The sequence below is a fragment of the Ictidomys tridecemlineatus genome, chromosome 15 (genome assembly GCF_052094955.1).
Source record: "Ictidomys tridecemlineatus isolate mIctTri1 chromosome 15, mIctTri1.hap1, whole genome shotgun sequence".
In the NCBI taxonomy this organism is placed as follows: domain Eukaryota; kingdom Metazoa; phylum Chordata; class Mammalia; order Rodentia; family Sciuridae; genus Ictidomys; species Ictidomys tridecemlineatus.
Window position 1 is genome coordinate 12,952,813 of NC_135491.1, and position 13,735 is coordinate 12,966,547.

At 41.7% G+C, this 13,735-nt stretch overlaps 1 protein-coding gene across 6 annotated transcripts in view; it reads right to left on the minus strand.

Annotated features, from left to right (window-relative positions):
- The window catches only part of Hnrnpul1 (heterogeneous nuclear ribonucleoprotein U like 1), a 35,066-nt gene that overhangs the window by 10,635 nt on the left and 10,696 nt on the right, over positions 1-13,735 (minus strand). For all 6 annotated transcript variants that reach the window (XM_005336459.5, XM_078032004.1, XM_005336456.4 and 3 more), the window contains exons 5-10: positions 12,721-12,860; positions 10,130-10,229; positions 8,272-8,384; positions 4,319-4,585; positions 2,266-2,388; positions 2,039-2,167 (exon numbers count right to left, since the gene is read on the minus strand). In XM_005336459.5, the coding sequence (XP_005336516.1) occupies positions 2,039-2,167; positions 2,266-2,388; positions 4,319-4,585; positions 8,272-8,384; positions 10,130-10,229; positions 12,721-12,860 (872 nt within the window). The remainder of the gene's footprint in view (positions 1-2,038; positions 2,168-2,265; positions 2,389-4,318; positions 4,586-8,271; positions 8,385-10,129; positions 10,230-12,720; positions 12,861-13,735) is intronic.

Genomic DNA, 13,735 nt, shown 5'->3' on the forward strand with positions numbered 1-13,735 from the left:
CCTTGAAACAGGAGGCTTAGAAGAGCCAAATGTAGGTACAACTGACAACCTAGGAATAGAAGATCCTAGGCTGGGATTCAGGGACTTTCCTAATAGTACTGGCCTTACCTTTGGAAGATCTACCTAGCCCAGAAGACAGCTATACATTATTAACTTATCCCTCACTGCCAACACTGGTGAGATGAGAAGTACGAGAATCTGGCCAGCTGTCTGTTCTGAACCTTCTATATATACACATATACCCATTCTTTCTTTCTTATAACCAGGGTTGTTGGGAACCAACTTTTGGGGTTTAGGCCCAAACAGGTCAAACACTGCCTTCAGACTGCCTCCCCAGGGATGAGTAACCTAAAACTTCAGGACCTAAGTCCATTCTGGGGTTAACCAAAAGACCTGGGGCCAACCAGAGAACCCGCCTCCTCACTTTCAGAGGTTAGGTTCTTTGCCTCACTGTTGGTTGGAATTGCATATCCCCCCACTAGGATGCAGCCTTTGACATGTCCCTGAACAAGCCACCACCAGCTAAGAAGGCTGACAGTGAGCCTTTACAGTGTTCAGGTCTTTTGTGCCTAGCTGAGATGCAGGGGATCTGATCTCCAGAGAGACCCACATAGGCCCTTTGAACAGAGATGATCCCCTGACTATAATCCTTCTATACTGGACCACATAATTCATGACTTTCACAGTTGATCTAACCCACAAATCAAGAAAAAAACAGGCAAGAAATTCCTCCTAGGTTATCCAAAAGATAACACCTCAGGGTGTTAAAACCATAGCACATCTAGGTGTTTCAGAAAAATGAGTCTAACTGGGGTCAAATCAAACTAAAATTTCAAAACACCCTGATGAAGAGAAGGGGGAAAAGTGAGGCCAAGGGATTAAAAAATAAACAAATCTCCAAAGGTAAGAGAAGGTTGTTTGGGTGCCTTATTGATGGGGTCAAGCTGGAGCAATAACCATGGATGGCTTTTGGATCCTCACCCCATGTGAAAGCAACATGGTCCCTGGAATTCTTTCCTGACAAGTCAACCACCATCCCGTCATCAGCTCCACCTTCATCAGGATCCCTTCGAACTCAGGGTAACCAAGTACCCAGAGCTACATGTACAGAAGGCATTTTAGTAAGGCTAAAATGTTTACATGTTTGCTCACTCACAGGTTCTTAAGATAGCACAAATGTAAGGCTTGTTCATATAACCACAAATACAGAAAATAAGGAAACACCCTTTGCTACTTGAGGAAGTCTTTGGGACAAATGTTAAGTATGACACTCTACAGGCAACAAACACGTGGAACTCATTACTCTGAGACAAGGATCCTTAACCATTTTGGGTCACTCATCCTTTTGAGTAATGTTGAAAACCTTGGTCAACATTTCTGTCCTAACTCAAAACTGCGTTGTTTTTGAAAGAACACATCTGTACCTGTATACAAAATTCTACATTTGATTTCAAAGGTTCACCTGATGTTAAGAACCCAGCTCTTAATATGTCTTAAATCTGTATCTCCTAGTCATAAAGACTTGCTAATTAACCTGGGCTGTGCCTCACCTATACAATAAATAACAATCATCACAGCTGCTGGGTAACTGCGTGGTAGCACCTAGTAGGTACTATGTAGATCTGTGAGGATCATTATGATCCCCAGTTTATAGACAAGGGGACTCAGATACAGAGGAAAGTCAGCTGCCCACAAGGGCACCAACTACAAAGTAGCAGAGGCGGGATTCAAGCAGTCTGTTAGGCTCAGAAACCTATGCCTCTTCCATTTTGCTAAGTGGCTCTTACCTGATAATGTTCTTTGAGGCTGCTACTGATCCTGAGCTAGTAGCCTAATCATGGCTCCAAACCCCACCAGATGTTTGGGCTCAGAGTTATGTGAAGTCTGTTAACTATAATCTCATGTATGGTTGACCCTTAGAATAGCATTGCTGATGAAGAGCATTATGGGGAAAAGAGAAATGGACCAGAGGGGAATTCCTAGGTAACCTATTAGTCCTCTCCCCTGTCCTGAGGACATGCTGGTCACCAGTAAGTACCTGATCTAGAATATAGTTGCGTTTCTTGCGAGCAGCAATCTGGATGAGACGGTTGAGGCACTGGGTAGCCTGTTGGATCAAGACGTCCCAGCGACCAGCATAATTCCTCTGCCGGCGCAGGCCCATTACCTGTGGGCAGGAGGTAGGTAAGGGTTGAGTGGTCCTAGGTGCGTGGTAGCACCTAGTAGGTGAGAGGCATGTAGGGAGAGGCCAAGGGTTGTCCTTACCCGCATCTTATCCATAATGGCATTGGTACCCAGGATGTTGTACTTCTTGGAAGGATTGGAGGCTGCATGTTTGATGGCCCATGTGGTCTTGCCAGCAGCGGGCAGGCCCACCATCATCAGAATCTACAAGAAAAGGTGAGGGAAAGTATGATGTGAAATAGCAACAGTGTATGGCATGGCACCACCCTGGCTTGCTGGTAATTGTGAGAGAATGACTCTGAACCTCATGTTGCCTCTGAAAAACGAAAGCAAAAATAATATCTATCTCACCATATTGCTATTAGAATTCAATGACATGAGACTTGTCCAAGTACAGGGATTAGCATAAGGTGAATAAGTATGCTATTAGCATTTACATTTTTTATTCAAGGATTAAGCAGTCTTTGACAGGGAAAGACATAGGGAAGGCAATCAAGAGGGACTGGCACATGGAGGGTGTATGAGAAATGGTACAACCTTCTTGGGAGTCTGAATGGGACCAGAACTATTTACTCAGTATTTTTAGAATTTAAGACAGGTATGGTGGTGTACATTTGTAATCCCAGCAGCTCAGGAGGATGAGGCAAGAGGCTTGCAAGTTCAAAGTAGCCTCAGCAACTCAGCAAGGACCAAGCAATTTAGTGAGACCCTGTCTCAAATTAAAAAGTAAAAAGGGCTGGGATGTGGCTCAGTGGTAAAGTATCTCTGGGGTTCAATCACTGGTATACACACACAAAAAGAATTTTGCCAACACCAGATGTAACTTAAGTGGTCAACAAAGAGAATGATTAGTAAGGGAGACTATTGACTATTAAACTGATGTTTAAAGCCATAGGTGGAGGTGCATGCCTATAATATCAGCTATTGGGAGACTGAGGCAGGAGGACTACTTAAGCCCCAGAGTTCAAGGCCAGACTGAGCAATATAAGCAAGATCCTGTGGGGAAAAAAAAAAAAAAAAGTTCAAAGAGAAAGAGAAGTTTTCATGTGGTTGGATAAAGTACACAAAACATAAAATAATGATAAGTGAAAAGGGCAGGATACTGACCTGGTTAAACCACATAATCTTTGTGTGTGTGTGTGTGTGTGTGTGTGTGTGTGTGTGTGTGGTGGGCCCAGGTACTGGGGATTGAACCCAGAGGATGCTTAAACGTTACTAAGCTACATCCCCAGCTCTTTTTATTTTGAGGGCCTTGTTAAATGCAAAGGCTGGTCTTATTAAACTTGTAACCCTTCTGCCTCAGCCTCCTGAGACACTGGGATTACAGGTATAAACCACAGCACCGCTACAAATTATCTTAGTTACGAGTGTGTATAAAATACACATATAGGGCTGGGGTTGTGGCTCAGCAGTAGAGCACTCGCCTAGCATGTGCAAGGGCCTGGGTTCGATCCTCAGCACCACATAAATAAAGGTATTGTGTCCAACCATAACTAAAAAATTAAACACACACACACACACACACACACACACAATCAAAAAGAATAAGATGAACTCCAATATTCTGAAAACAAACTTATTTTCCAATGGTGAAATTTTATTTTTTTGTATATTTCTTAATTTTCTAAAATAAACATAAACCATGTATGAGAAAAATATTGTTTTAAGAACAAAGGTCACCAATGTACTTATTGGAGCCAAAGGTCATTTGTCTTTTTTGTTCTTAGGCAGTCCTGTGTGAGTAGAATTGTTCAACCTCTCCCAAGAACACTGAGGGGCAGAATATACTCACTAGAAAGCCTGGAATCCTTTCTACTGAGGAAAGCATCCTTTCCTATAATTTGGCCTCACTGTAGGAGCAGTGTGACTGCTTCCTTTTGGAAATTTTCTAAGATTCAGGAAGACTGACACAGCCCCACCCCTGCTTGACCTAGGCTACACCAGTACCCGTCAACTCACCCTTAGAGCAACTTTTCAACCCTGAACCCAATCCGGAGAAGCTTGCCCCAAGGTGGCCCATGAGATGAGTTTACGTTTTTTTCACCATACCTGGCTACTGAGTGTCTCCTCTCTACCCTGGCAGCAAGGAAGCTGTAGAGGACCCAACACCACTTCAGTCTTCAGGACCACTCACCTCACACTCTGCCTTGCTCTTTGGTCCAACAGTGCCCCGGATCCGCTCACTAAGGGGAAGGTGCTGGATGAAAGTGAATCCCGGGAGGACAGAACAGTAGGGCTCTGCCCTCTGCCCGAAGTTGAACTCCACAGCACAATTCTTTACCAGAACATGAGGGTAGAGGGCCTGACCCCCCAATGCTTCTTTCTGGATTCGGAAGGCAATGCCCATCCACTTCCCATTCTTGGTAAATGAAAGTTCCACATCATTTCCACATTCAAAGTCCTAGAAGAGAAAGCCAAAAATAATTATCAACTCTTGGTTTAAGGCACTGGGAGCCAAAGTGGAAGAAAATCAGTACAGGGATAGAAATACAGCCAGTTTTGCAGACATCAGTGCATTCTTACTTCACATTTGGACAGTTGGACACCACCAAGAAACAGCTCAGAGAACAACCTACTCAAACCAGTTCTTACCCAAGACCTGGGAGTTGATAGATGGGGAGGAGCCAACTCCCCTACTCCCAGCATAAAGGGGTCTCCAAGTCATCTCAGGAGTATGGACTCGATGATGATAGCAGAATAGAGTGCTGACTTATTTTGAGGAGGTTGAGTGGCCTGGTCAAAACTGTATTTCAGGATCTGGGGTTGTGGCTCAGTGGTAGAGCACTTGCCCAGCATGTGTAGAGCACTGGGTTCTTAGCACCACATATAAATAAATGAACAAAATAAAGGCCCATCACATCTAAAAAATATTAAAAAAAAAACACAAAAATCTGTATTTCAGCAGGGCACAGTGGTGCACACCTGTAATTCCAGTGGCTCAGCAGGCTGAGATAGAAGGATCAAGAGTTCAAAGCTAGCCTCAGCAAAAGTGAGGTACTAAAGCCATTCAATGAGATCCTGTCTCTAAATAAAATACAAAATAGGGCTAGGGATGTGGCTCAGTGGTTAAGTGCCCCTGAGTTGAATCCCCAGTACAAAAAAAAAAAAAACCAAACAAACAAACAAAAAACCTCCAAACCAACCAACCAACCAACTAAACAAACAAAAAAACTGTATTTCAGAAAGCTCACTTTGAGGTTAAAAGTTTACAGTTACAAAAGTTTAAAACTTGGGATGAGATAACAGAATGAAGCCTAGTACAGGGTCCAGTTTCTGACACAAAAATACAAGACATGGTATTCTTTCACTCTTGAGACTTGTCCTTCAAGGAATAAGGGTGAGGAGCTTCCTCACTACCTTCAGAATCCCTAGAGTCCATTCATCTCTTAGATACACACAAGCTGAGACCCTGCAGGACAGACATGCCAACAATGGCCAGATTGAATCCTGACCTGAGTCTGTAGTGCAGTTTCTGCAGTGTCTTCCCACATAAGTATGAGAAATCCCAGTCACCTCTGCTGACATGGAAATGAACACTGTGGGTTATTTGTTACAGGAACTTACCATACTGCCCAGAACTGACAGATCCACTACCCACAGAGCCATCTGTCCAAGACACAAATGTAGGGTGATTCTTGCTAAATTACACCCATGCTAGTCCGGGACCTAAAGACCCAAACTCCTTAAGCCAGCATTATTCACACTGTACCATTTTGAAGTTCCATCTCTCACACCTGCTTGTGTCATGCTTTAGCTCCAAGAAATAAAATGCAAAGATATATGTGCAAAATGCTCATGCCAGCAGAGCGAAATATTCACCAATGGAGAAGAGGGAATGGCTAAGTTGCACAGGAGATTCATGCATGGGGACATAAGTCCTCCAAGTTACTCTGGTAAGTGGGAAAAAAGATAAGCTATTACAGTAATATTATCTCTACCAGCAAACAAGTTTCAGGGCCACAAAAAGGAAAGCTGGCTAAATTAAAGTAGGGTACCCTGCTGCCTACAGCACATTAGGTAGCCACTAACTATAAAGGTGCAAAACTAACCAAACTTCACTAAGGGGGAATTAGGCTACATCAATTATGGCCCAGACAAATGACAAATAAAGACAATATTAAAAAACAGAAGCCCTTTAGGTAGCATTATAAAAAGATCTCTAAGATAGTTAAGCAAAAAAGATTCAGAATAGCATGTATGATATGCTATATTTTATGTGAAGAAGAAAAGTAATAATCATCTTTCTTATAATTGGATATAGAAACCCTTGAGAATGAGTGGGTTCACACATTTGGGACAGGATATGTTAAAAAATGGGTGGATGAGGGCTATATACCTTCTTTTTGGTACCAGGGATTGAACCCAGAGGCACTCAGTCACTGAGCCACATCTCCAGTCCCTTTTATTTTGAGGCAGGGTCTTATTAAATTGCTTAGGGACTTGCTAAATTGGTAAGGCTGGCTTTGAACTTGCAACGATCCTCCTGCCTCAGCCTCGTGAACTGCCACTGGGATTACAGGTGCACACCACCGCACTAGACCAAATTTTTAAAAACAATGTTTTTAGTTATACATGGGCACAATATCTTTTTAAATTTATTTTTATGTGGTGCTGAGGATTGAACCTGGGTCTCATACACATGAGGTGAGTGCTCTACCACTGAATCACAACCCCAGCCTCCAAAAATGTTTTTAATATAACTAGCTCTATATCATCTGTGTAGACAAAGAAAGATGGCCAGGATTTGCTGTTAAACGGGGAAAAACACAAGGTTTACAATGCTTTGTAGAGAGTATAAACCTGGTCAATTTTGGTTAAAAAAAAAAATTTATTGAAAAGGGCATGAAATATACAGAAAGGCTGAGAAACTGTTTCAGATTAGAGAAATAGCAATAGAATGCATACATAATCCTGGACCAGATCCTTGTTTTTTTTTGGTTGTGCTGGGGACTGAACCTAGGGCCTTGTGCATGCGAGGCAAGCACTCTACCAACTGAGCTATATCCCCAGCCCTCTGGACCAGATCCTAAACCAGAAACCAAACTGCACTTAAGAATCTGTTGGAACAACTGATAAAATTTAAACATGGGCCGTGGATTAGATTATATCAATGTATAATTGATAGTTACAATGTGGTTAAGATAATAGCTTTATCCTTGAGAAATACACACTGAAATGTTAAGAAAAAAATATGATGTATGCAATCTACTTTCAAATGGGCAAACACAAATCTCACACACATACCCAAACCCCATGTACACACATAAAAATGGTAAAGCAAATGTGGTAAATTGTCAGAATCTGGATAAGGACCTCTAAGAATTCTTTATTCTTATTTCTCTAAGTTAAAATTATTTCAAATTAAAAAAAAAATTGTACAGTATGATGAATGGGGAGAGCAAAATACCAAAAGGAACCATCTATAGTCATTTCCTTGGGGACCTCATGGTACATTTTACAAACTGCTTAATTATTTATTGAGCACTTATGTGCCAGACATCACCGTATTTTTAATGGGTTAAATTAGAAGGGAACAGGTCGAGGAAGCCTGGCCCTAGAGTCAACAACCACGTCCCATAACAGTGATGGCTGGTCACTACTATCCAGGATCGCCTCAGGCAGCAGCTCAGACACCTTCTATCGTGTTGTCTTTTGCACCTGCTTCTGTTCTTGCAGAAGTGAACACACTATACGAAGTCAACTCAACTAAAGTGAAGGGAGAAAGAGAGAGGTTTTGAAGATGCCAGTGAGGGACAAGAGCCAATACCATTTACTTCAAGAGCACATAAGCTATTTCCTAGCAAAGGTCCAGTTGGAAAACATCACACTGGTATCTAGGAACAGAGGAAGACTGTACTTGGCAAATGTTCTTTGGGGGGCAATCTGACAGCTTTGCACAAAAGATCAGGGGGGAGAGAATAGCAGAATTTCACACAAAATAACAATCATTTTAGTCTGTTAAAGAAAGACAAAGAGATATGACAAAAGTGGCTGGATATATGGCGGAAAATGAAGAGAGGTGTCCCAAAAAAGTAGTCTGCAGACCAACATCTGGTTCTGCCAACTTCCACAGCTGCTAACACTCACCGCAAAGCAGCCAATCACATCATTTTCTGCAAACTTGTCTCCATAGTTTTCAAACCGGCTATTAGTGGACTTCTTCCCTGTGCCTCCATAGCCATAGGAGAAAGGCTCTTCGCCTGATGGAAGAAACAGGCACTGTCACATTAAACCTGCAGTGGTCATAAGAGGCTGCACAGCTGCCACATACTTTAAAGACAAAAATTATTTCCTTAACTAGTTTTATTAATCAGATGTCCCCTTTTGTGGAGAGGCGGAGGGTAAAAAGGTTGAAAGGAAGCCTTTTACTATTCAGAAATCCCAAGGCCTAGATGGCTTTTGGTTGTGTTAAATCTGGAGGTAGGGGCTGAACTGAACTGCTATGCAGAGAAAGGGAAAATATGGAATAACAGGAGTTTCTGGGATGGAGGAGGCTTTGTGCTTCAATGCCATCATTACCTGTGACATCTGATATTGTCATGTTCACTGATGTCATTAATGTTTTGGTGCCACTATGCTTTTGGTAGAAATCAGAAGATGGCTTTTGCTTCTGAAAGACAATGAGGACTAAACACTGGGAAAAGTACTAGATTTGATTTCTTCAACAGGCTACAAAACTGGGTGCTTAAAAGGGTCTGATCAAGATCCCAAACACTTTATAGACACCTGGGTTCTACAGTTCCTTGGTCAGAGCGTCCTAGCAGAATACCAGGAACTGACCAGCAAGAATTTTAGGTGTGGTTCTGCTATGAACTAGCTGTGTGACAACTTTGAAGTATTTTGAAAAACCTGTTGCAGTGAAACCAGGGCCTCCAAAGTGACTGGGAATGTGTAGGGTCAGAGAGATATTAAAAATAGTTGTTTTGCAGTTGTGCCTCTGGACATATTACTTGAACTTTTGGATTTTGTTTCCTCAACTGTCCAAAGCCCATATTTCAAAACTGAGACAAAATGAGAAGACTCATGATTCTTATATAAAACATTCTAATACATATCAAAATTAAAACTGTATTCTTTTTAACCTAACACTACTTTTTTTCTTTTCCTTTTTTTCCTGTGGTCCTGAGGATTGAACTAACCTATCTTCTTTTAAAGATTAGTTTTAAGTGCTTAAGCAATTATGCATAAGAACAGGAGCTCAAGTATTTAACAGCAAAACTTGAAATTAATTTAAAGGAGATTTATTAAATAAATACAACTATAGGGCTGGAGGTAGAACTCAGTGGTAAAGTGTTTGCCCAGCATGTGTGAGGCCCTGTGTTCCTTCCCCAGCACTGGAAAACATAAAACCAAACACAAGTATAAAATGGAAAACTATATGCCCAAGAAACACAACAGTATTCATAGCATGACCTAATCTGAATATGCATAAAAAACAAAAGAAATAAATGTTCAGAAGATTGCTGAGGTATGTTGTTCTATGAAAACTCAAAACCATTCAATGACCAGCCCCAGTACATCTCTGTCAACCAGCCCTGGCACCACTGTTCTCTGCTCCCCTTTTCACTCTGCTATTAGACTTAACAGAAAACTCTCACAGAACTTGAAGGGGCTTAAGAACTTATTTTCATCATGATTTGAAGACAAGGGGAGGATCATTTTTAAAGAGAGGAAATAGTTTTCTGAAGAGCATTCTGGATCTTCTCCTAAAAGATGAAGGTTAAGAACGAACTCGGTCTTCATGGAAGAATTATTCCACGAACCATGGTCCTTTCAGTTAAATCTGTCAAAAGGCAGGTGGTGACACATATCTACTCTCCCTGTTCCTTTACAGGCTAATTAAGTTCAGAGTCCTACACTGAAATGAAAATCTCAGGACCCTCAAGAATCCAGAGGGAGGGCCAATCAATCTACTCTCAGAATTGCCGGGCTGACCTCTCCTTACCTAGCTGGGTGCTGCAAGAGTCCAGGGACCAGCCGATACGGACAACATGGGGGTCAGGCTCTGTAGAAGGGAGGTGCTTCACGGAGATTTCCTCATTGATCTGAGGGCAGAGGACAAGAAGATTCAGGATTGATTTTCTGGAAGCTGGTGGATTATGAAGCAATACAGGAGGAAAGTTTATCAGTCATTAAAAAATAGTGACAACTTTGAAGTATTGTGAATAAACTGTTGAAGTGACTGGGAGCGTACAGGGTCAGAGAAATTTTAAATATAGTTATTTTTCAGTTTTAACACTTGCTATAGGGGATGTAACTATGAAAATATTTGGTAAAAGCTAGACATGGTGGAATGCTTCTGTAATCCCAGCTACTCAGGAGGCTGAGGCAAGAGGATTACAAATTCAAAGCTGGCCTGGAAAACTTAGGCCGAAAATGTAGCTGAGCAGTATAAGCATTTACCTAGCATGTGCAAGGCCCTAGGTTCAATCCCTCAGCAAACCCCCCTCCCCCCAAAAGTCAGTGCGATGTCTCTGGAGGGCAATCTAGTTGGTACACGCCTGTAATCTCAGCAGCTTGGAAAGAGGCTGAAGCAGGAGGATTGTGAGTTCAAAGCCAGCTTCAGCAACTTAGTGAGGCCCTAAGCAACTCAGTAGGACCCTGTCTCTAAATAAAATACAAAAGGGCTGGGGATGTGGCTCAATGGTTAAGTGCTCCTGAGTTCAATCCCCAGTACCAAAAAACAAACAAACAACAATAAGCTGTATAAGTGTTTGCAAGAACATTCTGTGCAACATTTTTATATACATTTGTGGAAAAAAAAATATCAACACAGCACTGGTTACATTATGGTACAACCTCCCCACAAAATAAGATGTAGTAGTTCAAAAGAATGATGCATGGCTAATGTATAGGTGGAAAGAGTCCAAGAAACAGCACTAAGTTAAAGAACTAGGGGTTAAAAGACCACACCTTTTGACTTTTTACCTCTAAATTATGAGTTTTGACTGCTTACTTAATGTCCTTATCTACCTTAATGTTTTGTGGCCTTGGGAAAGTTATCATATTTTACTAACTTTCAGATATGTATTTTTTACACTAATAAACAAACAAACTGACTATATCTTTCTTTACATTTTTAATAAACTTCTTTTTTATTTATAAATGGACATATCTTTAATTAATTAATTTCTTTTTTATATGTTGCTAAGAATCAAACCCAGTGCCTCACACATGCCAGGCAAGTGCTCTACCACTGAGCCACAACCCCAGCCCCACGTTTTTTACATTTTAAAATCTCTAAGGGTTGGGGTTGTGGCTCAGCGGAAGAGCACTCGTCTAGCATGTGTGAGGCCCTGGGTTCAATCCTCAGCACGACATAAAAATAAATAAATAAAATAAAGGCAAAATCTCTAAAATAACAATCTATCTTACAAATGATGTGATAAGAAAGCATTATATAGGACAGTATATAAGACATATAAAATAATGTGCCACTTACATTGATGGTATCTTACTCAATAAAATATAACCCTGTTTCGCTTCCACCTCCAAAAACTAGGGATAGAACAGTACCTATTTTGTGATAATACAATGAGGATTAATGGACATAATCTACAACATAAAGAGCCTGGCACCGTATCTTGTGAATGTAAAGTACTCTACAAATATCAGCTACCATAATTAAGTCCAGATGTACAAAGGATACACAAGAAACTGTTAACACATAAATTACCTACGGGAAGTAGGATAGGGATTGAGACGACATGAGACCAACTTCTACTTTTTCATCCTATACTCCTTTGTGTTTTCTGAACTTTTTTTTTCTTTTTAGATTTTTTTTTTTATTTGAGAGAGAGAGAGAGAGAGAGAGAGAGAGAGAGAGAGAGAGAGAGAGAATTCTTCTTTTTAATATTCATTCTCTAATTTCGGCAGACACAACATCTTTGTTTGTATGAGGTGCTGAGGATTGAACCCGGGCCGCACGCATGCCAGGCAAGCGCGCTACCGCTTGAGCCACATCCCCAGCCCTGTGTTTTCTGAACCTTGTCAACATAAGCAATGTATTATTTTTGCGAACATAACATGACAAGAAACTTTGAAGAGATGATGGCAGAATGTGGCCTGCTCTGGCAGCTCTTTGCCCTGATTTCTCTCTTACCTCACTTTAAAGTAAATGATACCTGAGTCTGTTATCTAGATCACTCTTCTTCCAAAGAACTCCTTTCCTCAGTTCTACAGACACAGCCAAACTAGACTGGTTGGCTGTACAATATCTGGAACAAATCCCACACCAAGTAAAAGTCTGTGTGATGAAGCAATGTCTATAGGACTAGGGATGCAGCTCAGTTGGTAGTGTGTTTGCCTTACAAATACAAGGCCCTGGGTTCAATACTCAGCACCACACACACAAAAAGAAGCAATGTATGTATGGTTGGCCTGTTTTCTGATCTGGTAGCATACTTTTGTTTGGTACAGTTTATGCTCAATCCAAGCTCTTCTTCAGTCATGGATCTAGTAAACGTGGCTAGTGACAGGTTATTCTATCAGATGGTTCTACTTCCTGTCCTTATTCCTTCTGTTGCTCCCACTCACCTTCATCTCGAAACATACACGACCCCTTCTGACCCCATAGCTGGCACGGGCTCCTGACCACAGGTATGCAAAGCCCTCAATAGTAAGTGGATAACCACTACTCCGGTCTCGGGCCACCTTGAAATGCAGGTCGCAGTTATCTGTGGAGGAAAAAGCCCGCCATTAGCTAATGTCTTAAAAATCCTGGGAGAGGGCTGGGGCTATAGCTCAGTTGGTAGAGTGCTTGCCTTGCATGCACAAAGCTCTGGGTTCGATCTCCAACATCACACACATACACAAAGTTCCCAGGAGAGCCAGAGAGGCAGAGGGAAGTTCCAAAACAGTGTTAACATCAGCTAACACATTGTGAGAGAGGGTTCAAGAGGAAGGGGCATACCCTCTAGCTACTTCCCTTTTGAAAAGAAAGGGTCAGCAAACTGGCCTATGCTACCCCACATAGGAACTGGGGTTCTTCATCTGGTGGGAATTCAAGGGTTGGGCTTTTGGAGGACCCTTAGAAACTAGAGAAATCTTTCAATGGGGATAGATACTTGCTAGGGAGAGGGTCCACATCCTTACCAGTTTCAAATTTAGACTTTAGAATACAAAAAGGTTAATCACTGACACATACACTCCAACCACATCCCTGTGCTAACTCTACTTCTTTTGGAGTCAGAATTCTGTTGCCAACAGTGGTACAAATTCTGACCCTGATCCACACCTGCCATCCAAGCACCAATAGCCAGATGCGCTGCAGGCTTCTGCCTTCTTTCTCCTGCTGTAGCACTGACTCTTCCCACTCTTCAAGGAGCCAGTCATGCCTCCAAGAAAGTCTTTCCTAACCATCTCTTTCATGAGGTGCTCTCCTTTCTCCAAAGGCTGAGTGCCAATGTCTATATATTTGGCATTTGAGCAGATGCTAACTCATAGACCACAGCCACTCAATACTCAAAAATGTTTATCTTTTTCTACTGTCATGTATAACTAAGAACAACAACATCAAAAGTTTACCTTTACTCTGGGAAGATTTGTCTGT